Source organism: Electrophorus electricus, chromosome 4 (genome assembly GCF_013358815.1).
Source record: "Electrophorus electricus isolate fEleEle1 chromosome 4, fEleEle1.pri, whole genome shotgun sequence".
In the NCBI taxonomy this organism is placed as follows: domain Eukaryota; kingdom Metazoa; phylum Chordata; class Actinopteri; order Gymnotiformes; family Gymnotidae; genus Electrophorus; species Electrophorus electricus.
The window spans coordinates 26,900,526-26,928,512 of NC_049538.1; the positions used below are offsets into that span (position 1 = coordinate 26,900,526).

Here is a 27,987-nt window from a genome sequence, read left to right on the forward strand (position 1 = left end):
GACCTCACCAACTCAGTGTGTGTGAAAGAAGAATATTTTTCAACTTCCAGTCCAAACTTCTGTATGTGTAGAAACAAAGGCTGTGTCTTGGTCTGAGATAGGCTAGGCCAGTGAGTATTATTTAAATCAACAAAACCTTAATTCAAATCAAGTTTATTTATTTTAATAAAACTTCAAATAATGAATTTGTTTGTAATTTAGAAATAATTGCTGTTGGATATCTGTAGACTTGTATAATACATAAATGTCATTATGCGTGAATGAAAAGTACGGCGAAAGTTATCAACTGCTCAAATTCAGACAGTACAATTCTTACAGAGCTTAAAAGTTATCTTAGAAAGGTAGACTATACTCATGCCTCTACAAAATTGATAAATTGCTTTCTCTTCTTTCCCTTGATTCGGCACTAGGTGGAGCTATTTTGCAAGAAGTGGAATTTCAAAGGTCAACGCACCTTCAAAATGGAATCCAAATCGAATTTGTCTCTTAAGCATCAAGGTAAGAATATAACTATTTGTTTCTTGGATCGTATCTGTTGTTAAAAGATCGCCTACACAAAACAATACTATGGTCCTTTGCTATAAACAGTGGTTTACACACAAATAAGGAACAGGAATTTAGGAATAAATAACCTGTCGACATTTAAGCAAAACATGTCCCCCCAAAAGACACTAATGAGAGTAGCATGTTAGGCTAGCTATATAAAAGTTAGGCAGAGAGTTATGTTCATTTCCTTTGTTTCGGGACGTTTTGATATTTGAAAAACTCCTCATGCGGGACTGCCCGGAATGACGTCATGTCGTCACGACGATTTCCATAATCTAGCTAAATTTTTCACTAAACTCCTTTATTTCTCCAGTGAAGTATCCAGTTGACCTGTCCTCTCAGGATTACAGCGAATTGAATTCTGACTCTGGTGAATACCTATCATGTCTCCATTTAGGTACAAAGTCCATTATTCTTCCTGGTGGAGCAAAGGTATAACTAGTTCTGGTGTTTCTGCTCTATATTGTATCCTTTTGTTAAGAATAAACAGGACAAACCTATCAGTGATAAAACATAAAACGAATTATTGTATAATCCTCAGGTGAAGATAACCCATGATAACATAGGTCACCTGAAGCTGTTTGGTGACGATGATCCACCGCATTCTGTTTTGACCCTCCATATGCCGGGAGATGAAACCCAAGGTCACTACCCTTCTGCCTGCTCTTCAGTCATCTGTCTGATTTTTGTGATTTTTTACTTTTAAATTGGCTTAACCTGCTCTTTCAGTGGTTGCATTGTATTTGCATGGAAAATGGTGGCCCATCAGAGATGTTCTGAAGACATCCAGCATACACAGAAATGGGCTTGTGTTTGTAAGTTTGTTACGTATATATGCAGAAATGCACAAGCAAAGTTCATAAAAAGTTGTGTAAAATGGTTATATTAGCAGTTAAGAGCAGTTTCTTAAGTTGTATGTCATAATATGGATGTTATAATTTTTGTATTACCACAGGTAGAGTCAGTGATGGAGAAAGTTATACTGTTCCTGCTCAGTCAGATTGTGTTTGGGGTGTTGGAGAGGCCTCTCGGAGAACACTTGTACTTCTCCATTCATCCTGCACGGGAGCATGGCAAACTCTTGTGGCAAGATGGAGAAGCAGTTGGCTTTTACACCATAAAAAAGAAAGGTGTGATTTATTTTCATATGTACTTTAAGCTTCACTCAGGGGACATTCTCCTCAGGTTTACTATACTCTCGGGTTAAGTTTTAATACTGTGCCTTGATGTCATGGAAACTTTAGACCAGAGCATCCCCGGCTCTCCTGCTAAGCTGTGGTATTTCCTATGCAGACTCTCACCACAATTACTCTTTGATCCTCACTGATTAATCTCAAAACCTCTGTCAAATGATTGTTAGTAACTTCTCAAGTGACAACTCTTAAATGTTTCTTGCTAAAAGAAGCTTTATTTATTCTGTGTGGTTAGCTTTCTGTCTGGTGCCAATCAGAAGTGGATGGGTTCCCCTTGTACGCAATGGACCCGCTCAAGATTTCTTCCTCTATTGCTTAGGGAGTATTTCCTTGCCAGTGTCGCTTTTGGCTTGCTTCCTGTGGGCCTGGACCTGGATTCTCTTTAAAGCTCATTTCTGTAAACCTACGTTGTGACAACACCTGTTGAAAATTGAAAATATTACAAATTAAAATATAAAGAAGCCGTACTTTTCTGCTGCTATGCACTACACTGTTCTGTGATATATTCTCAAAGAATATTTGAAGTGAGACATCATTGATATTTTTTACACTGTTGAGTTTAGTAACCCCTTGTTCATCTGGCCAGTATGCCAAGCATTATCATTCTTGCTTAGTTTTGTGGTTGGGCATTGTGGTGACATTTCTTGATGCTCTTGAAGGAAGCCTTGGCAGTGGGTTCACTGGTCAAAGCTATCTTCTCCCTGTGCTGGACACTGTGTTCGTACGCACCCACTGGAGGAGGAGAGGGCTGGCCCTGCACATGCTCCAGGACTTCTGCATGTCCATGCCCACAGAGACGGTGCTGGGAATCAGCTATCCCATATCCCCCAGCATGTATGCAGGTAGGTCAGGCCAAAGAGAACGAAAACTATTAGGCCCAAATGAATTTCAAAAGTGCCCATTTTCTCTGTGAATGTCTTATGAACGTGCGTTACGTGATAGCAAGCTGTGGTTCACATACTTCCAACATTCATCACTTGCCAAGGAATTTGCAATAAAGGGTTTACAAGCAATTAGTAAAATCAGTTTCCTGTAGTACTGTGAATATGTCCATTGTTATCTAGGGTCCTCTAAAGTTATTAATCTCTCTGACTAAGATAACTATGACTATGGAATACTGAATCACCACTAAAGAGATAACGTCAGTCTAGAAGTACTGGCTTCCTTGAAAAATATAAGATGTATAAAATAAACACCACAAATAATGAGTTACATGTTACATTGTGATACAGTGAAGTCTATAGTTATTTGGGCAGTTACCAAACCCACCATTTGTTCTTACGCCTCTTCGAAGACATTGGCTTTCAAATTAAACAAAGATTACAAAATGAAAGAGCTGACAGTATTGAGGGTGTACATTCATAACAGGTGTGCCACATAGGAATTAAACATAATTATATACATAGTCTTCCCTAATACTTAACCAAACAGCTAAATAGTTGGCTGAACAATCGAGGCTTAACCAGCTATGAGAAAGCATTAGGTAGTGCATGAACAATAACACAATACAAAAGAAAAGGTCTGGAGTGGATTCTAGATGTGGTATTTGCCTCTGATTTCTGTTGTTGTAGTCTTGTATAATGAGGACCAAAGAAGTGTGGGTACAAGTAAGGTAAATTATCATGAGTACCAAAGACATGTGGGTACCAGTAATGTACATTGTCACTGGCTGAAAAGAATAAACCAGTCTGACACACAGACAAAACTATGCACTCATAATCATAGCAAAGCTTCTAGACCATGGAAAGCCAAAGTTGTGGTTGACCTAAGAATACGTTATTAAAAAAAACACATTTTTGTAGATGATTATTAGAAGAATCTCCAGAGCATAGACACAAATGGTTTAAAACTCAACAACTTCCATAAAGAGAAAAAGAATATGACATTATTCCACATTATATCATTATACCATAAAGTACAAACAAGACAGTCAAGGACAGAAAGACCAGATTACTCTCCTTACATTACAAGGCTATGGTATCCTAGGACAAAGATTAGATGAAGCACAAGTGTGAAGGAAAGAGGAAATGATGGAGAAAAGAAATTTCCAACATTTCCTCCTTGCTTCACACTTGTGCTCCAGTTATGATCTGTTGCGTACCACCTTGTCTTTGAAATATGATAATGGTTTAAGTATATGTGGCGGTTGATGGGACTGACTCACCTTTTGGAAGATCTGACTGCTAACGACAGCAAAATTATGAATCCTGAAATGTTAAGAAGCATCTTACAGCAACTGTGGAATGCTCGTGACCATCCAAGTCAGTCACCTAACTTGAATCCCATTAAGCATGCATTTCTGTTACTAAAGTCAGCATTCAAGAAGCCAGTGCTCCCAAAACAAGCAAGAAGATAAAATGGCTGCCTCACAGGTCTGGCAGAGCATAATGGTTACGCCACTGGGAATGGTGATATCTGCAGTTCACGCTGGGTACGGTGATATCTGCAGTTCACACATTTACAATATCATCATCTTCCAACACACTTCCATCGTTGCCAATGTTTTTTTCAGTTTTAATTTGTACTGTGAATGTCCATTTTCTTTTACCCACAAAACGGCGATTGTCACCCCTCAGCTGAAGAAAATTAGTATTGATTCTTCTGTGCTTAATGTTTTGGAAAACAAATAAGTAGGTAGTGTCCATCCAGAAATATTAGAAGAAAAAAAAAATTAAGTTCAGTGAGGCAAGAAAACATGGAAGTCCAAAAACTTTACTAAGACATGGTTAAATAAAAAACACTTCTCTAAAGATTTAAGTTTGTTTAGCTTTAAATAAGTAATCTTTAGGGAGCCATTTCACAAGTACTGTTTTGAAGAACATTTCTGACACGCCTTGTCTCAACTTGTTTGTACAGTATGCAAGAAGTACCTAGAGACCCACCAGGAACAAAGAGAACGTCTCTATGAAGTAGAGGCTCCAGGGGAATGGAGTCAGAGACGCAACGTGTGGTTAAACGTACAACTCCAGTCCCACCCAACACAGGGTGAGCTGCTTTGTTGTTTTGTGAAGGCAAAAGCAAAGAATGTTTGATGAAATGAGGCATTAATGTAATGACTCCCATAACCCATAGCTTGTGAAGCTGAGGAGTAGTTTTTTTTTCTGATGGGATCCCAGTATCTACCAACATTCTTATGGTGTTGTTATTAAGTTAAAGGAGTGCTCTTGTCATGCTGTGTCTGAGCCTGTTTGATTTGAAGCACCTCTGAAGAGGTCCTGGGCAACGTTCTGTTTTTTTAAATAGGTGCAAGCTCAGATGAAAGCCCAAGCACCACCCTGTCTGTTAAGAGAAAGTCCACAGATACTAAGGGGAAAGTGAATTATCATATTTTAGTTTATATTAACTTATGATTACATTCCTTGTATTTGTGTAAATAAATTCCTGGAATTTATTTTACAAGTTGTTTATGGAGACAGATAAGACAGTCAACTGAATGTAACAACTGTTAAACCACCAAATGAAATTGACAACATACCAGGCAAAACTATAAGCAAATCAGGAAAATCTTCTGGGAAGAAACATTTTAACCCAAATTAAGACAGGATGCAACTCAATTAATGCAACTTTTATATAGCTTGAAAAATTCTGAAATTATCTTTTAACCAGGTCCTGGAGTCCATGTCACCAACCAGCACAGAGTCAAGAAGACCTCAAAGGAGCTGTGTACAGAAGCGACTAGTCAACCAGGTTGTGTTCAATAAGTGTAAAAAAGCCAAGACATCGTATTAAATTCTGTTGCACTGAGTGGGTTTAGATGTGGAAGGTTCCCAGCAAGCTATGCTCGAGATGTTAGTCATATATCGGGGACAATATCAGTCTCCTGCATCACCATCAAAGTTTTTATTTCTTTGATTGACGCCGTGTTCAAATTTTAAATGGAAATGGGAACTATTAGATTCTTTTCACGATCACAGGTTTACATTACTGATACAGAATATATTTGTTAAACAAAGTCAATGAACACAATGAAATACTTAATGAAATACTAATAATGTATTAATCCTATTCTGTATATAAGATATAGTATGTTTATTATAGTTATCAGCATTGAGCAATTTTGAGTAAAATTTGGGCAAAAAACACTTCAGTTTGTCAAGAAGAGGATATGTACAGTCACTGAAATAGCAAAAGGTCTGCCAAGAAGAAAATCTTTGTTCAAAACTATGATGATTATGACTTCACACAAATGAAACCTGTCAGGCAGTATCAACAGTGGCAACAATGACCAAATTTGAAAAAAATCTTTATGGTCTCAACTTAGATAGCAGATCAATAGCTTCACAAAGCTCTACTATAGAATTGCATTTGAGGAAACACCCTTAAGTATGTGCAGCAGTTCCCATAACCTAATGTAGAGGAAACACAACATTGACTTTGGTCTTTCAGTCTCCTTCTTGTACATCTGGAAGGGTTTTCCTTTTTAGAAAGACAAATGCGGCCTTCAACTCAGGCTTCCTGTTTCTTTCCAAGTCTTCATGATAATGGGTCCCTGAAGAAGGGTCCAGTTTCTGGCTTTTCAAGGATTGCATCAGCACTTCAGTTCCTCATTACTGACATTTTGATGTATAGTCCTATGTTTATTATTTTGACCACCTATGGAATAAAGGTTTGAGTGTTTGTTGAGGCAATTTCTCTCATAAGTAAAAGCACATTGCTGTGGTCATTTGGTGCTTTCAGCTTTGTGTTAATATGTTCTAACATATGAAATCTAGTTTGTATTTTTTGTTGCATTACTTGCAAAAACAACTTCACAATTCAGAAACAGTTTTACTGGCATCAGAATTGGCTGGAAAATGCATTACAAACATTACATTTGACATATTACTAATTATCTATTTATAATATTTTTCACTTCTTTTGTTTAAAAAATAGCTAAAAACAGATTTGCATCTCTTTTTTTCTAAATGTCTGCATGTTCTTGTTGATTTAGTTCAAGGCCATGTTTAGACTTAAGAGCCAAGGCTAAACCGATATGCATATTCTGCCAGCTATCAACAAAAATGATCATTTCAATGTCTCTGTTTTTAACTGGGTTTCTTTTCTTTAAAAAACAAAACAAAAACAAAAACAGCTGTTAATTGGATCTGTGCTGAATGATTAAGCTTAGTTTGCAAGCCTCTCTAGATTGTCAATGGAACTGAGGCTTGGGCCCCTCTGTGGCATTCTCCTTTATATTCTAACCTCTGCACCACGGCTGATTTCTATAGAAAGACTGCTGCAGATTGTAATGTTAGCCTTTAGCCTTTTAACCAGACAGAAGCCAGTTTTTTGCCTGTATCTCCTAGTGGTTAGGTGTCATGCCACAGCCTCTATCTAGCAAGAAACGCACATATGTACCCTCAAATCCCCATCAGTCAACATCATCAGCTACTCCCCTGTTCTCAATCTCCCAAGTATTAGTCATACTGTTCACGCTTTGCGTGGTAGCCTACTTCTGCCTGCAGTCAAGCCACTGCTTCACACTTCCACATTATTTCCTGACTCTATTCTATGCTGTTTAAACGATTTCCTGTTTTTCTTAATAAAGCGCTGTGCCACCACTTGTGTCTCACTCCTGTGTTAAATGCAACATTAGGTTTTTTGTGGGGGAGATACTGCAATGTTCATGTGCTTCCATAGATCAAAGCCAATGTTTGCACGTATACCCGGCCCAATGCTTCAAATGTTTTGTCAAAGTAAATATATTAAAAATGTGTGTGTGCCCATTTAAGGCTTGTCTGGGGGGGTTGAGCTGAGGGAAGGGCAAGGACTCCTAGAATGCCATGGGCCTCTCCACACTTTATTTAGTTTAAAATTAATGTGTTTATGTGCTGTTTTAAATAGTTGATCTGTGTGGTATGTGGGTGTTTATTTTAGTTTTGATTAGATTCGAGTGTTCAGAAGATTGTTACTGTCCCTGTGTTGAATATGTGTTTTAGTTACCCTACCACGTTTTTCTAATTAGCCAAGTTTCTTCCCTGTTGTTACGCTTTTTTAATAAAAGAGAACTTTTATCTGAAGGAACGATGTTTTCTGGTCCTTCTTCACTGCAAACACTACATTGGCATCAAACGTGAGATGCTGCCACTGAGCTGGAGGGAACTGAGCAGTGCATCAACAAACTTTAAGGTGGACAGTGAAAAAGTAGCCCAGAGGAAAGGGGTACTAAACATTACCGCTGACGCCTGCTGGACAGCCTTGCTGTTGGTTGCTTGGGGAAGATGGCGAGGAAGGCAGTACAGTGAAGCTCAGTAGCAGAGACTGGATGGTGTCCAGTGGAAGAGACTGAAGGCAAAAACAGCGCACATCCACCTTCCACTCTATAACATTGAGGATTCCAGGGAACCATAATACGCAACGCTTTCAGTGGTCACCTGGCATTGTGGCAAGATGATGGATGTCACTATAACACTGTGTTCAGCTGCAAGCTGTGTTTCACACTGGAAGGGAAAGTACAAAAACTGCTCCTCAACGCTGGTCCATCTGCCTAACTTTGATGGTGCAGTCACAACCCTGGGGCAGGTATTCCAGGCTGTTAAGTCCACCAACCTATGACAGCACCCCAAAAACCAACCTTCAGCAGCATGTGAGCTTTTTTCTTTGTAGGACATGTACCTGGAGCTGGAGTGGAAACAGATCCAGCAACGGTGGACTCTAGTGTGCCGGTGGCTCACGCCATGAAACACCAATGAGCTGCAGGGCTTCCTGGGTTTGGCCTCACACTACCGGCACTTCAGAGTGAAAGGGGCTGCGCTCTGGTGGGACAAGGAAGCAGAATAGACATTTGCTGCTCTCTGTGATTGGCAATGTGAAGGCAACAGTGCTAGCCTTTGCTAGCATTTGCCAGCGAGTTCCTCATGAACACACATGCCAATGACAAGGGCATCGGTGCCATCTTCTCACAGGTACAGTATGGACTGAGAGAGTCCATGCACACTACAGCCATCCTTAGAGCAAGCCACAACACAACTACTGATGAGGAAAACACTGCTGGCTGTTGTGTCAGGGCTGTGACATTTCCATGCTTACCTCTATGACATCCCCTTCATCAGAGTTCCTGTACCAAGTGTGAGAAGAGCTGATGCCTTGGCAACGTGCAGTTTGAGGAAGATTGTGCTAAGTGCAGTCTACGGGCCAGCCAGTGTGTGGTACTTTGGGATACGCAAGACGATTCTACTGGCCATGGAGGTAATTATGCACCGCTGCTATAGTGCACAGAAAAGAAGGGACTTCCGCAGCAATCACACGCCCTGATTCAGCCTCACCATTCCATCACACTGATGGAGAAGGTCACCAATGGAAGTCCCGGCCCCCTTTCCCACCACTGATGCTGGGAACCTGTATGTCATTTGTGGCCGTGGATTGTTTCACCAAGCAGCTTGGTGCATACTTGAGGCAGAGCATGGCTGGTGGCTGGTGAAGGATTTCTTGCCAGAGGTCTACAGCAAGCAGGGGTGCAACTCTGAGTCGACAGACAAGGCTGAGGTCTGCAAACAACAGGGCGTCCAGAGGAATTATACTACTTGTGGAGTAGCTCAACTCCGCATAACTGGGACTGCCACCTTCCCCTGGTCCTTCTGACATGCAGCTCCACCATACAGAAGTCTGCTTGTTTTCCAAGGAGGCACTGTTGCACCATGGGACTGAAACAGGACTGGGGCTCCTGTTGCTGGGGTTTTTTGTTGTTGTTGTTGGGGTTTTTTGTTTTTTTGTTTTTTTTTAAATAAAGCAGCATTTTCATTTGAAAGAATAACGTTTACTGGTCCTTCTTCATCGCCAACGCTACAATACCATTTATAAACAAACTCCATATTACTGTTATTTGTACTTTGCTTGCTAACAAGTAGCCAAATCAAAAGGTTTCCTAAAGTAAAACAGTCTAAGAAATTAGAAATAAAGGGCGTTTTCTGGTAACTTTACTTTTTAAAAAAACACAACACCGCAGATTTTACGGCGTGCTGCTCAGAATGAGCTACTGATCTTCAAGCGATTTTATCACGTCAGCTCCGCACGCGAGTCTTTGCTTTATTACGTCAAACCAGGAAGTCGGAAAAAGGTTTTCGGAGAAGACAAATCCGAACTTTAAAATGAGTCGGATTTATGACAACACAGCGTTACACAATAAACCAGTTCACAACGAAAAGTTGCCTTTTCTCTGGGATCCGTCTTCATATCAGAGGTAATTATTTTAGGTGTTGCCCAAATGTTGGCAGATTGCATCGATCCTTACCAAATGTGCATTCGAGACGAGGCTGGCATACGAAAAAAATGAAAAAAAAAAGCATTGCAAACAAAATGTCTTGCTCTACAACGAAATTAATTTTATTAACCATATGTTTCAGAGGCCTTGGCCTAATTTTAGAAGGGACGTTTGTTGATGTGTCACGCCATGCAGTCACAGACATCAACAACAGAAAGGTAAGGAAAAGCTGTAGTTGGCCTACAAACTCCACGAATACATAGCCTATGTTGTTGTTGTTGTTTAATGCTTAATTTAAAATGTATTTGCTTTACTTGCGCCATAATAATACCATTATTTAGCCTGGTTGAGGTTTTTTTTTTTTTTACATTGTTAGTCAGAATTGGGAAAACGTAATAACCATAATTTATTTACAAAGCGTCAACAAAAAGAGTTTAGTTTTAGTGACTTTTTGGTTGTACTTATTTTAGTATTCATGAATGCATGTCTGTTGCAGGAACGTTATAATGTTTTGTACATCAAGCCCAATCGAATCCACTGCAGGAAATATAATTCCAAGGGCAACGAGATAGAGCCGAATTTCAGTGAAACCAAGAAGGTCAATACTGGTTATCTTATGTCATCGTACAGTAAGTATTTCTCTTGCATTCATATAAAGTATTACAGGGAGCTGGTTAATTTTCAGTGTTACATATTATATAGCCTGCGGTCTATTTGTACATTTTTAGTCATCTTGTCTGTTAGATCTGATTTCTATTACCTGACCTCCGTGTTATTCTCAGATTAATAGATTACCAGTGCCAGTTTCTGCTTAAAACAACAACTTTGCTGCACACTAAAGGATTTTATATGTGAATCAGTGGTCATAATTTAATTCTGACTTAGCAACTGCTAAAGTCACTGTACACACGTGTTGTTACATCTATTACTATTACAACAATTACATATTACAACTATTAACTATTTGCTTTTTCTCACCTTTGAGATGCATTGAGGCTATTCAGATATTAATTTTCTGTGACTGGCATTTTTTTATATTAACAGCTGTCTGAAAAATAAGATTTTGGTTCCCTACAAGAAAGTGACTAATTTGTTTATGAAATATCCCTTTCTGAGGATGGATGGATAATTATATTGTGGCAGTTTCTTCAAACAATAGTACACAAGACTAGCTTGGAAAATGTGTGTTTTTTCACTTATCTGCTGTCTTTACAATATTGTGGTTTCTCACTGCCTGGTGTTCTTTAGGTCAGGACCAAGAATTTGTCAAATACAACTCTGTGAGCTTTCTAAACCAATAAACCTTTGCATCCGATAATCCCTAGATAAAGAAAGTAGTTGCCCAGACAGTTAAACTGCTTCACAAGTTTATTTATGTGCAGTACCAGTCAAAGGTTTTAACACATCTGACTGCAAGTATGTTTTTCATTGTCTTAATGGCTTTTTATTCTAATGGTTTATGCTTAAATTCTGAGAAATATAAATAGTGAAGTTGACAGGCTGTATATGAATTGATTTCCAACGATATAAAATGGTTTAGAAAACTCCAAGAGTATGAAAAGCCATAATCAAAGAGTGGAAACCTTCAAAGAATCTGAAATATAAGAGAGTCAATATTTGTTTAACAAAGCATAATAATTTATGTGTAATTTCATTGTTTTGATATTGTTATGGTTTTTCTAAAATGTGGAAAATATTAAAAATGGACAAAGAGTTGGTGTGTTCAGACTTTTGACTATTACTGTACATGTGCTAACCACGTAGAATTGGAGGCTAAGGGCGAGTCGGATCGTCTTACTGTGGACCAACTGAAAGACATAGTGAATAAGAAGGAGCTGCTCAGGATGACAGAGAAGCTCTGCCCCCAGCAAGCCTTCGCGTTCTGGGTTCCAGAGTCTGAGATGGAGAAGACAGAGCTGGAGATGGGCCAGGATATCCGTCTGAAGACCAAAGGAGATGGTCCCTTCATCTGTAAGTGCAACCTTCATACAGCTGTAAATGGGTGGAAGCTCACTTGATATAAAACACTATTCATTGCATGACCTTTTCTCCCCTTTCTTTCCTTTTTTTTTTAGTTTCCTTTGCTAAATTGGATGCCGGCACAGTGACAAAATGCAGCTTTGCGGGAGATGAGAAGACAGGGGCATCGTGGACTGACAAAATAATGGCCAACAAAGCAGACACACATAGTAAAGCAAAGCCAGCAGCACAGGGTGAAGGGGCTGAGGATGAAGAGTGGGTAAGATACTTACATCCTGAACAATATTTGTCCTGTTTGGACTTTCTCCTTTGGGGGGTGCTTGGGTCTTTTAAATCAGGAATGTGACATATTACTTAGTGAGGTAGACATAACATTGGTGTTATAAACTAAGTGAAGAATGCATTCCCACCCCCCCAAAAAAACCCACATGGTACTGATACTTAATGCAGTACACTGAAAGCCCTCTGTTTAGGTGCTCATGTTCCTCTTTTCTTGTTAAGGACAGTGCACTATGGGTAATGTGATTAGAGGACATGTATTTTAGTTTATCTTATCTGTATGGAACATTTGAAACATCTCAGTGTGTTGTATCCTTGTTTTCAGGATGACTGACTGGTTCACTGAAACCAAAGCAAGCCACTGTTTCCAAGATATATGTACACACATCATATAGAAGTTGATGATATGAATTACGTTACCTTCTGATATTTATGATATTTTTTTTATTATTCATTAATGTCTTTAGGCTAGGATTCATAAATAAAATTATATTTGTTTTATCAGCACCTTTTATAATGTTTGAAGACATTATGACATAACAGAGTACGGAACAATTCTATTCTCACTGCAATAAGTGTTTTAAATAATAATTGTATTAATTGATTTAAAGACAATCATAATCTTTGTAATCCTATTTTAATTTTAAAGGAGAATATTTCACTTTCAAACTTTAGTAACTTTATTCTTTTTTTCTGACATTTTTGATTGTCTATACATAAAATGTTCATAACTGAATATTTTTAAAAAAAGGTTTTTTACATAATATATATTCCTTTATATAGGTTTCTATATTTATAAAATACTAGATTGCAATGTATTTTAAAAAGTACTTAATATTACCAAGTAAGAGGCATTTTTGGATATAATTTCATTTACATAAACAATATCAAGTTTATGTAATATACATGAGTTTGCTTGTCCAAAAAAGAAACCCAATAAAAATGAATTCAAATGTTTCACAGGCACATACATTTTCAAGAGTCACATACATTTAATTGTTATTTCATATTAAAGCATATCTGCCAACTGTAATTATGTGGTTCCTTTTTATTAAAATAATTTATTTATGTGTCTAGTTGTTTTTAAATTATTTAAAATGTTACATTATGAACATTTTTTTTTAATATGAAAATACTCAAGTTGTCTACTGATAAAGAATACAACACATTTAATTTAATAATAATATAAGGAGCTGGGTCTTCCATTACTGTGCAGTCATGTTAGACATGCATGTTCCCTCACATTCAACAATAGTTTCATATAAAACGGAGTCTTTCTGTTGAGATAAAATGCACACCAAATATTGCAAAAGAGCACTTTGTCTTCATCACCGTTCCATGATTCAACATCTGGTTTTCATTGCACTGGTTCTACTGTGCACTTACAAGGGCTTTGCAGATCCGCTTGCACTCACAGCACCTTGGACTGTTCTACAAACCAGTTCAGCACGGTCTGTTTATTCTCCTTCACCCACTTAATGTTGGCCTCGGTCCTCTCGATGACCTGCTCCAAAGCTCGCTTGGCTACACATGACCCATCTTCACTGCACACTTGTTGGAAATCCCTCAGCTAGACGGAGACAATTAGAGATGTGTGGGTGAACTCAAAATGTGCTGTAGCAGAAACAATGTCACTAGAGTATAAGATGTCTGAACATCTCTCACTTTTGCCGTCTAAATTATCAGCCACTAAGCAGATGTGCCGTTGTATACAAACCACTGAACCAGGGGTAGGAAATCCACAGTGCACTGGTGTAGCAGGGGGCTTTTATTCCAACCAAGCAGAAGCACACTGGATTCCCCTAGTTTAATTAGTTGCCCTCAGCCTCACGTTTAAACCTAGCCCTACACTAAGGGAAGCTTGGGAAAGAGCATTCAGGGCTCACAAGCTTGTGCCTGGTTGGGAAGTTTTTAAGAGCATATGAGAACTCACCTGTTGGAGCTCAAAGTCTGTGGAGAACCTCTGTGTGACTTCATCAATTAAACTGTCATCAAACATGATCCCATACCTGTTTCAAGGAAATGAGAAAAAGGCATGTCTGTTCAGAATGTGTAATATATTGCTAGTTACCAAGAGACAAATAATACACAGCCTTTAGAGCTCATCATTAACTTCAGAGCTCAACCTTTGATCCCTGAATTGCTCCTGATTTTTAGTACCATTATATAGCTCATGACTTCACTGTGAATCTTGGAGAAGTGACGATAAATGGCCTAGCCCTGGAGTCTTTGTCCTCATGGACATCATTTGATTGCCTGGTTACATGCTCATGTGTCATTCAGCAGTGTAATTCTAATAATGAAACAACTCACTCTTGGCTTATGTAGGTCCAGTGGGCCCTGATGAAATCCCAAGCCAGTGCCTGTCCTGCTACATTCTTGGCAATGTAGGTTATGGTAGAGGCTGCATCCATCTTCCTTATCTTATTATGGTCCAGTGTGTACCCAAGGTATCTGGATGGGGAGATGAGTGTGATTGTGACAGAGATTGGAGGCTGCTATGACAATGCTGAAGAGCTATCATCTATGATGTTTCTACCTGTTTAAGAGCCAGATTTTTTTGGTGCAGGAGAGTCCGTATCTAAGATCGTCTTTCATTGTGGCAATTGTGGCAGTATCATATTTTTCCCATGCAAAATCCCAGTCATGCTCATCTCCGGCTGCAATGGCATTGCAGTAGATGGTGGACTTTAAGTTAGGTGGGATGCTATGTTGGAACAGAAAATTCAATTGCTGAGAAAATTCAAGTGCCATAAGGAATACCTTCTCAACTTTACCTAAACATGTTTGTGTTAATTCCTCATTAATACATTCATTTATTGTAACTAATTTGCCCTTATTTCATACTAGAATGATTTAATCTCAAAAGTTCAAACATCAGTGCTATTATAATGTAATAAACAAAATGAATTTACCGATCGGTGCCATTTTTCCACTCATTGAAAAGACTTCTGGCCATTGCTGTGCACTCAAGAACACCGTTGCTGCATGCCACTGAGATGGCATTTATCTGGTTGTACCTGGAATGAGAATTAAAATATGAAACCAAATAAAAAGGCATCTAATATGTTATAGGATCATCAAATGAACTAAATATATGCTTACTGATCAGCAAGATCCAACGGAACAGTCATGTTGTCGGTGTACTTTTTAAAGTACTCGTACAGTGGAGCAATTTGCTTATGTAAGTATTTCTGTACACAGGAAAATAGATTAAATAGTAAAGCAGGCCTTTCTCACACACACACATGCAGTTTCGCTGTGTCTGTGGGGCCTCTGTCTGATGTCATTTACCTGCATGGGGCCATAGACCTCTGAACGATCGAACATGAGCATGAAGTAGCGCAGGTTCTTAAGAGCTGACTCCCATGGGACATAGTCAGTCTCATTGATCAAATATTTGGTGGTAGTCAGTGCCAGAGTAACATTGATGTATTTGGCCCTTTAGAAGAGAGGATGTCATGGGTTTCCTGGTACCTTGAAATATGTGACTGCTAAAAATGATATGACCTATGCAAAAAGCAATATAGCATATTGTTTATTATTAATTATTATTAGAAGGAATAAATAAAGATTAATCTACCTAGCAAGATTAAATGCATCATCGATTAGTTGGCCCCGGCTGATGAGAGGGATAGCCTATGAAAAAAGGAAAACCACAATGTAAGATGAATTTAAAATTATTGTGTCAACTTTAATACATTGTATTCATTGTAATTAACCAGACTCAACTTAAACACAGATTTATCTCTGTAACTCTTGCAATCTCTGCAAAGAAATTAAACTTATCTTGTTATTTGGCCGATCTGATATAACAGTGTTAAAAATTACTTACAGGATGATTACTCTCCAGTTGATGAATCAGTTTATTCCAGTTCTGTTCATCATAGTTCACTCTGTAATAACCGGTGCAGTTCACATTGGCCAGTAGCCATGCATCATCTTTAATTTCGTAAGCGGGTACTCTGACTAAGGGGATTGAGCAAATAGATAACAGTGCCACACCATGCTAAAACCTTTTTACATTGGCAACACATTTTTCTAACTGCTATAACAATTTGATTGACTCCATTTGCAAAGACCATAATGAGAGGTTGGACATTATAGTGGGGTTGAAGGTTTGTTTGTTTCTTACTTGGTCCTTTTTCTTTCAATAAATCCTCCTGAATCTCAGAATCTCTTTTTATAAATTTGATTGGAACCTTCCATTCAAGCCTGTGGAAGTCACAGAAGAACAGCAAAGACATTTAATAAATCACAAGGTGAATTTAGTGAAAAACAAGAGAATGATTTTCAAACTCAAAGTTCACAAGGCCTTGTCTTTGTTTATAATCAAAATCAACTATACAATTAAAATGTTTTACATGAGAAAGACTTTAAAGTGGCTCAAGAAGTATTCAAAAGGAACAAAAAGTTTCACTTTTGATTTCCCATGGTGAAAGTCAGCAATTTCTTTGCTTAAATGCTCAAGTACCTTCTTTCTCTCAGATCTAATGTTTGGTTTATAGCTCACCCTTGGTCTTCTCCTCGGTTTATAAGGAACTGCTCCTGAGCAATCATCCCAGTACTGGTGTTAATTGTGATCACTGGATAGCCTGGTTGCTCGGTCCATGTCTTCATTATACCCACTACATCCTTATGGGTATTGGTGTCCTGATAAGGAAGGAGAATACTCTGCCTTATCATATGCTGATTATATCTGTCATGCCCTTTATCACCATATATCATTCTTTCAGATACTCCCTCATTGTGTATTTGGTATGTTTCAAGCTATAATAACATGTCTATAGCTATGCACAAGTTTACCTCTTGAAAGCATTTCCACAGGTCTTCATATTCAACGTTCTTGTATTGAAACTTGGTGAGATATTTCTAAAATGTTGGATTCATATGACAGAATATCAATATGTATCTTATATTGCAGGTAAGGGTGCAAAATGCGTACTATCAAAAATTATATGAACCAATCATTTAAGTTTTCATAGAATGATGTTGGTAAGAGTAAGCCATGCTTACTCTATCAGCACTATTCCACTCACCCTAAGGCCTTCCATAAAGGCTTTCTCTTCAATGTAAGCATACAGCATTCTTAGCACAGCTGCACCCTATTGAGAGCACAGGGGGATTTCCTCATCAGGGCCCAAAGAAAAGATCTTGGCTTTGTAATAAATATAAACATCTATTAACTCTCAAAACTGATGGGCTGCAAGGTGACATCAAGCTAACCTTGCTGTAGGTAATGCCGTCAAAGAGCTCTGCGATGTCATCAGGATCCTCGACTTCAGACTCTGGTAAACTGAGGGGGTGTGAAGAGTTCAGGCAGTCTACCTCCATGGCAACACGGATTTCCTTCAGAATAATTAGATCTTTCTGGAAAACAAACAGGTAAATGCCACATTTGTAAGATCTTAGATCTGTTGCTTATGTTGAAGTGAGGTTTATGATACACCTAAGCCTCAACTAATCAAATGCTTTATTGCAGGGCAGTATTTACCTCAGTGCAACATAAACATTCTCAGTGATTTTCTTTTACTTACTATATTCCACATTGGCTCAGCGTAATTTACTCCAAAGTATGATAGGAATGTTGCAAGTCCCTCATTGAGCCAAAGGTTATTCCACCATTTCATTGTGACCAGGTTTCCAAACCACTAGTGATATAGCAGAGAGAATCACGGATGGAGGTTTCCACTGGTGGCCAAGCTGAATCTAAAGCGAGCACTCAACTTATTATGTCCTAAAGTCGTATGACGTCAGAATGGTTGAATGGTTGAAATGCTTTATGCATCAAACAAATGTAGAATTCTTAGACTTCTTCAGACACTTGTTTGCAGTTAAACTTTGTTAAATTATATGAATAAAATATGAGGTCATAAAAGGTGAATAGCTGTACCTGATGAGCTAGCTCATGAGCTACAACAGTGGCAACAAATTCCTTATTGGAGGCAGATGACACTCCCTCTTCATACAGCAGAGCGGACTCCCGGTACATTACTAGACCCCAGTTTTCCATACCACTACCACTGAAATCTGGCACGGCAATCTGATCTATGGACATAAACAGATAATGATTTACTTATTCCTTTAAAAAAATAGACACTCAACATTATATTTTAAGAACTTCTGCATTTTTTTCCCCACCTAGTTTGTTTAATTGATATTTCATCTTGAAAAGGTTCTCATAATATTCCAAAATCTTCAAAGTGATTTCCATTGCGTAGTTTGCATGTCCTGCTGCCACAGCCTCGGGTCGTGCCCATATCTCGGAGCAGAAAGTATTGGGTATGTGAAACCTATAGATCTTAACTGAATTAAGATCAGGTCTAAATCTGATACAAATGTTTGTTAATACCAGTACATAAATGTGAGTATGAACTCTTCGCCAGGAGTCAGTTAAAAAGAAAAAAAAGCTAAGGCAACCTCACACAAACATTTGTGCGATAAATACACAACAATGTATTAAGCATATTCAGCATCAGTTGTGGTGTTCTTGCAATTATAAATCTGCAATTCATGAATCTAAATTGAAGCAAACTCAATACAAATAATAATAGTGAGAAGGAAGGAAGCAGAACGATATTAAAGGACAATGCGTAGCAGACCTTTATTTCCTTTGTGTCATGTTTATCTGATTTTCTTCCAAAATCTTGTACTGTTACTGTGAAAGCCAAGAGATATGTTGACATGACTGGTGTCGGGTCAAATGTAGTAGCAATCCATGAGTCTTCATCGGTTCCCATTTCCACATATCGAGAATAGCCTGTCAAACACAAAATACAGATATTGAGATGATTCTTATATATTTGTCTTAAATATGTGTTGTGTGTGTGTGTTCTTTTTATTTTTTAAAGCATATTCTCAAATTCACAGATTGGATAGGCTATCAAGTGCAATCATACATCTAATCAAATCCTGATTAAAGTCTGAATGAAGTCAGAGCAAGACTGATCTTTTGTTCTAAAATAATAGGCTATCAGCAATATATCAGCTGATGACTAAGGAAGGCTTCATAAACAATTGTCTTACCTTTGGTATTTGATAGGGCTGTGGTGCCATCTCTATGGATGACGGTGATATTGAACACTGCTTTCATATCTGGCTCATCAAAACATGGAAATACTCTCCTGGCGTCCGTGGGTTGCATCTGGCTTGCGATGAGGAATCTGTTAGGACAAGTATTGACATAAAACAGTAAACACACATGCTCACAAAAACATAGACAGGAAATCCAAACATTCCTAACAATATTTCCTTGTCACACCTATCAATGGACAATTAAATGCAATCCAGAATCAATGCCCTGACACCACTGACATGGGGATGGATGAAAAGGCAGATAATAAAATAGGGTTGGGACTAGGCTGGGACTCTTCTCTGTTTCAGCAGAGAACATAATTAAGTCTAAATCCAAAATGTATTATTATAGTAATAATACAATGATTACTATCACTATTAGAATTATACAATTATGCTTTAGTATAACAGAATGTGAATAGTGCAAGCCTGTTACAAACATTTGGGAAAACTCTTTTACTTAATTTGGTGCACTCTTTACCAAGAAAAACCTTTGTATTTCTTACACAATATTAATCACATCTGTTGTATCTAATCCAGACAATAGGCATAAAACACTTCTGATATGTGAAGACCTGTGTGTAATTCAAATATTACAAATTATATTTACCTTTCTTCATCCACCTTCTCAGTGTATTGGCTACTGTAAAGACCAGCCAAATCATCATGGAGTTCCCCTTCAAATACAGTAAAAAGATTATAATAGCTCCCATTTCCTATAAGCGCATCCTTTAACAGGATCTCAAAAAAATTTGTTTCATTTTGCACTTGGTATCTCTCGTAGTCTATTTCCTTTTGTGTGTCAGAATGGGTCACTACAACATGGGTTACAGACAGGAAAGCAGCATGAAGAAAAATACTCCTGGTGTCTTTCACACACTTCAACCTCACTGTTGAGTTTCCTTTGAAAAAATAAGATTGCTCTGTAACATTATTCAGCTTTGTATAAAGGAACGGTTGAATGTAGATTTTGTAGCTCTCTGGAATCAAATTTTTTGGAAGTCTCAGCGTTGGTGGAGGTCCTGTTGGAAGAGGTGTAGTAGGAACAGGACTTGGTGGACGTACGGGTGACTTCTTTTCTATCTGCATCTGGTACAGAATGACCATCAATACAATCCCACAAACAGCAGAAACTGTTAGCACTATAGTGGCGATAGCCAGTGCTTTAGAGATGTACACTCCTTTAGCCATGTCTGTCCCCTCTGAGAAACCCTGAAGAATGACTCCAAGCTCAATGAGGAACCTTCTTGTGAATCCAGGAAATGTATGTGGCCAAAGACACAAAAGTACCACCTTCACTGGGATTACACATTAACCACCTTGGATGATCAAGTAAACAAGTCCTTTGCATTTAATCTAATCCATTGCTTTCACCTCTGGATCAGAAATCGGTTTTTACATAAGCCCACCAATCCGATTTCACAAGAGGAAGCGTTACCCTCCAAACATAATCGTCCTACTAGCAAAAGCTTGTGAGAAACAGATTGGAATGGTTTTGTGAGATGCCTTTCCTGAGTACAAGCATTAACATATGAAATATTATATCTCTCCACATGTTGCCCCTCTTGACTCCATCGTATGCCTTGTAAGAGTTTGTTCCAAGTCTGCACGATTAGTGATCCGGCTGGTTGGGGCTGTGCTGGTACCAGTGAAGCCAGTGCTCTTCTTTAAAAGTGTTTCTCAAAGTCTTGCTTTAACATTGGCCACCCCTTGTGTCCCACTAATGCTGATCTATTACACATGCAAGTAAAATTGGTAGCATGTGTTTCTGCAAGGAGTTTTAGGGGAGGAGATTTTAAGCTGCTTTTCCCCTCCCTGTACTGCAAATTCTTGACTTTGTGTGAGAAAAAGGAAAAGTAGAAATCCATTCTGTAGCAATTACCAATAAAGCATACTTTAGGGTACGTGTATGCATAATAATGATTTGTAATTTAAAACGAATGTGTTACAGTAGAATGGAGAAAGTTTGATTCTACCCCTGTCCCCTCAAAAATGCAGGAGAAACGTGCAGCATAAAATGCCTAAAAGGTAACTTGGTTTTACAAAGACCGAGCCTGGGATAACATGTCAAACTGCAGCTATTTCGACGTTTATGGTTTATGAACAAAGTTCAGCTTGGCAATGTACTTTGTTCACCAACAAAACATTTCCTGTTCATTCTTGTAAATGGCTTCTCTCTCAATATATTCCAGTAATATTTTGTCTGATGAAACAGTTTCACTCCTTAGGAAGACTGTAGTAAACATACTGAACTATAACTATTGTAAAATATAAAAATAGCTCTTACTAATACCAGCCTATTCTTCAAAAAGACAATTCTATTATTTAGCAGTTAGTGAAAAGAGTGTGGATTGTTTCAGCTTTCTTCAACAATGCAATGGAGAACATATAAACAACATTGTAAACATTGTACATTTTCTCTTATCTTTTAGTTTTTTCCAAATCTACAATGGACCATAGTTTATTAGAATGCTCATGCATTAACAAAACTTTCAAAGGGTAACCTGATCACAAATACTGTAATTGCACAATTTTGGTTGAGAATGGATTAGCAGTTTATTTTATATAACTTTAAAGACAATCATGATTTTTAGCTCCAGTGTTATATATCATATGCATTTCTGCCTTGAGTGTTTTTATAAGGGAAATGTTAGCATACTACCAGAGGGTGTTGCCCTCATTTAGTCTCATCTTATGACTTTACTGAGTTAAAGACAATCTACCAAAAAAATTGCTGACCAAACCTTATGAATCAATAGATGAAATACTTTTGAATTTAGAAAAAAAATACTTTTGGCTACCAGTACCTGATGCACAATATATTCTCTATGTTTATGAAAAGAAAGGAAATTATATTATTGGTCTTTTCTCATAATATTCTGTACAGACCCACTCATTAACATTTGTATGTTGGTATATTTTGTATAAAACATTATAGTGAATTATTCTAAAGTGAACTGATAACAAAGGAAGCTGAAATCTGTGACAATTTATTATTTCTTAATAAATAATTGACATTTTTCTCCATTTTATTAAACTTTGAATAATTGCTTTGAATAGTTGTGTATATATGTATACAAATACATACTAATATAAATGAATACCAAAAATAAAGTATTAATATTACAGATATAATTATGTATATATTAAATAGTATTTAAAATATGTATATTCATACAAACTGGATCCACTTCCTAGAACCTCAGAAGCACTTTGCTTGCACAGCTGATGAAGGACCTTTGTCCAAAACATCCCATTTCTCTGGAAACCTTGCATACTTTTGTGTGTGCGCATGTCCTGAAAATGTCATTTTCTATAATAAAGAATAACCTAAGTAGTAAGCTACAGCACACAGATTATTATTGATAGATATCACAACCTCAGATAAATAAGCATATCACATGATTCTGTCAGAAATGGTTTTGACTGAAATGCTGATGGACTTTGTTTATAAGGAAAGTAACATTCAAGACTATTTGCTGCAGTCAGACATTTATATATACTGTATGGACATATGCTATTTTAAAGAATTACATTAAAGTTAAAAAATTAAAGTTATAGAAACTTAAAATTGAAAAAAATGAAGCAAATATATGCATGTCAAAACTCACATTATGTATTTTAATTAGAAAACATCCCAGAATAAAATAGTGTTGTGCAAGCCATAAGCACTCAAGTCAAAAGTATTCAGTAAAAAAAAAATATTTTTTAATATATATCTATATCTATATATATATATATATATATATATATATATATATATATATATATATATATATCTATATATATATATATATATATATATATATATATATATATATATATATATCTACTGACAGGAACAGACTAAGGCTGCAAGAACTATAGGAAACATCATTGTCCAGTCAAATCTGATTTATTCTGGCAGTAAACAATTCCATGCAGTATTCAATTATCACTGCATCATATGGGTTCTGTTGACCATTAAAAAGGGCAAGGGTCTAAAACCAACTAATTAGGCAGAAATTCTGATTGCAGTACAAAGCTGTGGGTGAGGAGACCTCTATGGATAAGTATGAAGTATTACACCTACAAGAAGTTCTCTTTATGCTGGAACATTCTACACATTAGATAAATGTAGAAAAACATTTTTTTTTTCCTTTGGCAAAACAAAACAAAAAAGTTGAATTAATTGGTACATTAGTCTTTGGATCTGCAGTCTATGTCTACCATCACTTCTCATAAAACCATGTTACTAAATAACCTTAGATTTAATCTAAGTGATATACCTCTCTGGCATGGTTATCACGTCAAATCTTTTTACATAGTCACACTACACAGCATAATTCGTGTAAACAACATCAATGTGAGCACACTCCTTCATCTGTGTCTCATCTCTTTAGCATTATCCACAATTAAATGATGAAATCATTTTTTAAAAGCACAATTTTAATGATCAAATGAATATATCTTGCAAATTTATATATGTAAAAAGCTCAAGACAAAAGTCTGAAGCAACACTTAAAAACAAATGTTTAACAAAAGTCTGAAATGTTAAAACATTTTGTAGGATAGGATTTTTTTTTTTTTAATTTTACATTTTTTTAAGTGATCCTATTGGTTGGGATTGTTGCAGTTTACCAAACAGGTAAACCTACTGCAGTATTAGTAATATTTAGAACCAAAAGCCCACCAACTATTTTGATTCAGAAAGCAAGAGAAAAAAAAATCCACTTACTGTTCTTTAAAACTGATTTACAATACACTGCTTCTCCCTGATGGTACGCCAGCAGATATTTGAGGAGGCACCTAGACTGCTAAAATAATGAGTGAAAATACCCATTCTCCATAGTCTTTGAACTTCTCTTTTACCCTGCCAGTATTGTACAGATCTGCAGTTCCAACATTTACCCTCCTGAGACCTGGACTTCGTCATTTTATGCATTTTTAAAATTCTCTTTGATTTTTCTAACTTGTGCCACCTGGTAACTATGGAAACTTGGCAACATCTTTAAACAGAACTCAGGTTGGGGAAAAAGTGTTGTTCTCATATGAAGGCACTTCCATATTTTTCAAATGTCATTATTCTCATATTAAGTTGCACGGTCTCACAAGAATATACCACACTTACTGATAAGTTATACAGGGAACCACCTCTTACATACAGCTGAACTTGGCTGCCTATTCCTTTTCATTCAATAAACAAAACTGAGACTTGTGGCAGATCTGCTGCTGTCCCAGATGATTTGGTCTTGAATTTGAGATTTGCTGATGACCTGATGATTTTTCGTTTCTTTCTTTTTAGGTGGTGTACCTTGTTGTCAATAAGAAATGGTCCCAAATCTTGCCTGCTGTTTCTAGAGTGTGTGTGTGTGTGCGCGCGCGTCAGGAATGCCTTTTACCCTCCCGACTTCTGCAAGTATATATAGTCTGTTCACCAAAGCCAACTGTCTAGATGCTGAATGCAGTAGCAGGACTGCTGGAGAATGGAGGCAAGTTCTCCATAGCTCTGTTCTTTCCAATTGGGAAGGAGTCGTTCGTTGTTGAGGGCTTGCAGCCTGGGTGTGCCCTCCCGCAAGACCTGATACAAGCAAGGCCATCTACTCTGGATTCGGAGCCTGGTCCGGCGATCCAGAGTTATTCCCCGCACAATCTTTTTGGCCCGCAGCTCTCGCAGAGCAGGCAGTTTGAGGCAAGAGAAGACCAGACCTCGGCTCGGGGAAACATCAAGAAATTCTAAGGAAAGAGATTCAAGAGTGTATGAAATGCCCAGATTCCGAAGTGGAACAAGAACATGGAGAGTAAGGGACTTAAGGTTAGGCAGCGATTTAGTCAATGTTTGCAAGGTGCTCGGGCTTACGCCTTTAAATACCCAGAAGTATTTAAGTTCTAAGATGCGGAGATGTTGGAACTGAGTTATTAAAGCAACTGACGTGTCTGACCAGTCAAAGTGAAGGCGCATCTTGGTGATTCGAGGACAACTCTGGGCCAGTTTGGCTAAAAGAACCTGAAAATTACTGACTTGGTCCATTTTGGTGATATTGTCCTGATAAGCGCTAGAACTGGAGTTGAGCCGGAGGTCCAAGGGTTCCAGAAGCGTGAATGTCCAGTTCAAGTCTAAATGACTAAGGTCCCTGCAGTGGACATTTTCTAGCAGGTGAGATAGGAGCTCTCCCCACTTATTGCACTGGTCTCCCAAATCAAAACTTGCTTTGAGCGTGAGCAGACTGGCCCCACGAGATACGAGATGGTGAGTATAATGATGAACCCAGGCCTTCCAGCGCTCAAATTCCCTGTTGGATACAAGCAGTCCCTCTTGTCCGAGATGGAAAACCCCACGACGGGAATAGTCTGCAACTCTCCAAAGCTTACCTGATCGTACCAGGCAGCTCCAGCTAGAACATACGAGTGCAGAGTTACACTTATCCACTTCACTAAGGAATGAAAGCACATGAAGCTGACATTCCACTGGCAGCAAATTGAAAGGAAAGTAATCTTCATTGGCTTTTAACCTCCTTCGTGCACTAACAGGAACGAGAGGTCTCTTCCTTGGAGGCATGATCAGTGAGGGTAGACTTCCACAGCTCTGCAGTGATCATGCCTCTACTTCATTTTTTCACCGAGACATCTTCATTAGGTTGCACCTAAGACAAAAGAGAAAACAACGTAACCTAACTAGCTAGCTAACTACATTTCAGAGTAAACTTACTAAAAAGACTAAGGCACATGACTACATTTTTTAATACGTTTAAACGCGGAATGGTATTTCTTTTTCGATTAAAAAGGATGAAATTACTTTTAAGTACTCGGTTTCAGTGACAGGTAACTAGGTAAACTAGCTTGGAAAGCTAGCATGCAACGTTGATAACCTATCTGGTTAAACCTTCTTACCTCAGCATACTGGCTTATTGTCGGAACATTAGCCAGCTAACGCTAGCTACTGTAGAAAAAGATCAAGAATTGGGGGACAAAATGCACCGTTCCAGTTTGTTGACAGTGCAATGACTTACTATAGCAAGTTAGCTCGCTAGCAGTATGATTACAACTAACGCTATATATCTGAGCTGTGCAACTTAATTCCCCTTGGCCAGCTAACGCTAGCTAACTGGATAAATAACAAGCAAAAGCTAACCTAGCTACCTAACTAGTTAACTAAACAATCGAGACACAGTTCAATGGTGGGTAATCTCTTAGACGAGAATAAGCAGCACTTTAAATTGTTGTGCCGGGCTTGCTCATTTCAGCCACGAACGAAAACTAACAGAAACCGGTTATGACAGTAAACCATTCGCTAACGTTAGCCGTGTTAAAGTGTCCCGACGCCCTCTACTCTTGTTGTGCTTTATAGCGCGATGACGTCATCGACATGCGCGGTCCAACCTTAAGTGATAGAGGCAATAACGGCGATAACGTAGACGTAGGCGGTAATCAAAAGCAACATTTTAATAATTGTAAATGCGGGATAACTGGTTTATTGCTACTTTTCAGACTTATATTAATTTTTCGTTGTTGTTTATTCACGAATAAAACATTAAGGTGCCAGGGATTTTAACCTACAATGGGCTTTGACAACCGAACAAAGTGCATTCATATCTTGAGTCTATAGCGTGCATTTTATGTTGTTAGGCAAGCATTTCTATGGCCTTACTGTACATCACATGTCTCCAAATTAATTGGTTGTCTTATTGCTGAATTGGTTCTCCAGTTCACGCAGCCCTTGATGCCGCTTTTATTTGTGTATCACCAGCAAAAAGCACAACCAGCTGATGGTCGAAATACTCTTGTTTCAGTTTAAGGATTAAACACTGGGGCTAGAATTATAAAAGAATTTGGGATTTGGTGAGAATGCAATTTATATTGCCCACAGTGCAAATAAGAAAATTGTGTGCATAACCCAGTATTTCTTTATATTTGTTAAACAACAAACTGAATGTGACTCACATCGGTCTTGCATGATATAGTAAAGAAGCGCATGATATAGTAGCGTGATCTGTACAAGGCTTCAGTACAGCGGGTGGTAGTACCCTGACTCTGGAAGCACACACAACCAGTTGCTTACAAGAGACAGTCTGTGCTATTCTTATTTTTGCATGCAGATCTGATGAATGCTGTACATGCACTGTAGAAAGGTAGTGTAGAAATATAGTTAATCTTGCAATCACAGAAATTTGTGTGAGTCTGAAAAGGACATTTTCATATTTTTGTGAAGCCTTAGATTTTATTAGCACAAGATGGATGCAGAGTTCCTTTAGCTATAAGATGATCTGGCACATGTCATTATGCATAAGCTAATATATGCACTTAAATTGTTTTATTAGAATAGCTAATTTTATGTCAGATCTAATTCTGCTGTGCAGCCTTAATTGTGTTTCTGGGAATTAATGTTAAAGTATTCAGACATAATATAATATAATAGACTTCTAACCAATAATTCTATAGTGTATCTTGAATAGGTTGTGTTTCAGGTAACTTGTTTTGTGGTAGAAGCTGCCCATTAGTCTCTAGCCTATGAAAAACCAATTAAAATGTTTTGTATGACCGTATACACAGTCATTCGGATGCCTTTCTTTTACATAAATACACAATAGGTCCAACAAATAGGTACAAGGCGGTAAAGGCATAATATTAGATCTTATTTTGTGAACATTATCTTATGCTTGTCCTAAGATTCTATGTAATACCATTTGGCGTCCAGTAACTATTTTAGACACCGTCAACTTTTTAAGTAAATCAGCGAGAACATAAAGGAACTTATCT

General features: G+C 37.8%; 4 protein-coding genes and 1 long non-coding RNA gene across 6 annotated transcripts; 2 read left to right on the plus strand and 3 right to left on the minus strand.

Moving 5' to 3' along the window:
* The first annotated feature begins 348 nt into the window (after nucleotides 1–348).
* On the plus strand, nucleotides 349–7,689 carry fam169b (family with sequence similarity 169 member B). Its single transcript, XM_027003992.2, has 8 exons — nucleotides 349–498; nucleotides 860–978; nucleotides 1,088–1,190; nucleotides 1,276–1,361; nucleotides 1,502–1,676; nucleotides 2,399–2,581; nucleotides 4,596–4,724; nucleotides 5,346–7,689. Exons 1-8 carry the CDS (start codon nucleotides 462–464, stop codon nucleotides 5,438–5,440), a joined length of 927 nt encoding a protein of 308 aa, XP_026859793.2. The 5' UTR covers nucleotides 349–461; the 3' UTR covers nucleotides 5,441–7,689.
* Nucleotides 1,928–4,140, minus strand: LOC113573617. The gene is made up of 2 exons (XR_003410224.2): nucleotides 3,904–4,140; nucleotides 1,928–2,159 (listed from the first exon to the last, which is right to left on the minus strand). It is a non-coding gene; the product is annotated as an uncharacterized LOC113573617 (long non-coding RNA).
* A 2,060-nt stretch (nucleotides 7,690–9,749) lies between the features above and the next one.
* On the plus strand, nucleotides 9,750–13,210 carry arpin (actin related protein 2/3 complex inhibitor). Its single transcript, XM_027004012.2, has 6 exons — nucleotides 9,750–9,897; nucleotides 10,061–10,136; nucleotides 10,415–10,547; nucleotides 11,683–11,889; nucleotides 11,994–12,157; nucleotides 12,503–13,210. Exons 1-6 carry the CDS (start codon nucleotides 9,806–9,808, stop codon nucleotides 12,509–12,511), a joined length of 681 nt encoding a protein of 226 aa, XP_026859813.2. The 5' UTR covers nucleotides 9,750–9,805; the 3' UTR covers nucleotides 12,512–13,210.
* Nucleotides 13,211–13,347: 137 nt separating this feature from the next.
* anpepa (alanyl (membrane) aminopeptidase a) lies at nucleotides 13,348–20,896 on the minus strand. The gene is made up of 20 exons (XM_027004013.2): nucleotides 19,862–20,896; nucleotides 19,204–19,340; nucleotides 18,780–18,937; nucleotides 18,319–18,439; nucleotides 18,071–18,225; nucleotides 17,715–17,828; nucleotides 17,404–17,547; nucleotides 17,217–17,282; nucleotides 16,984–17,049; nucleotides 16,691–16,830; nucleotides 16,313–16,392; nucleotides 16,013–16,146; nucleotides 15,761–15,816; nucleotides 15,472–15,619; nucleotides 15,283–15,371; nucleotides 15,093–15,197; nucleotides 14,717–14,884; nucleotides 14,491–14,631; nucleotides 14,111–14,186; nucleotides 13,348–13,747 (listed from the first exon to the last, which is right to left on the minus strand). Exons 1-20 carry the CDS (start codon nucleotides 20,440–20,442, stop codon nucleotides 13,589–13,591), a joined length of 2,838 nt encoding a protein of 945 aa, XP_026859814.2. The 5' UTR covers nucleotides 20,443–20,896; the 3' UTR covers nucleotides 13,348–13,588.
* Nucleotides 20,897–23,130: 2,234 nt separating this feature from the next.
* On the minus strand, nucleotides 23,131–27,983 carry si:dkey-12e7.1 (uncharacterized protein LOC557553 homolog). Of its 2 annotated transcripts, XM_027003937.2 has the most exons (3): nucleotides 26,122–27,983; nucleotides 25,743–25,874; nucleotides 23,131–25,625 (listed from the first exon to the last, which is right to left on the minus strand). In XM_027003937.2, the coding sequence occupies exons 2-3, from the start codon at nucleotides 25,787–25,789 to the stop codon at nucleotides 24,665–24,667; spliced, it is 1,008 nt and encodes a 335-aa protein (XP_026859738.2). In that variant the 5' UTR covers nucleotides 25,790–25,874; nucleotides 26,122–27,983; the 3' UTR covers nucleotides 23,131–24,664. The 2 variants fall into 2 exon arrangements, with proteins under 2 accessions (XP_026859738.2, XP_026859737.2); XM_027003936.2 differs by having other exon boundaries at nucleotides 23,131–25,874.
* Nucleotides 27,984–27,987: the final 4 nt, after the last annotated feature.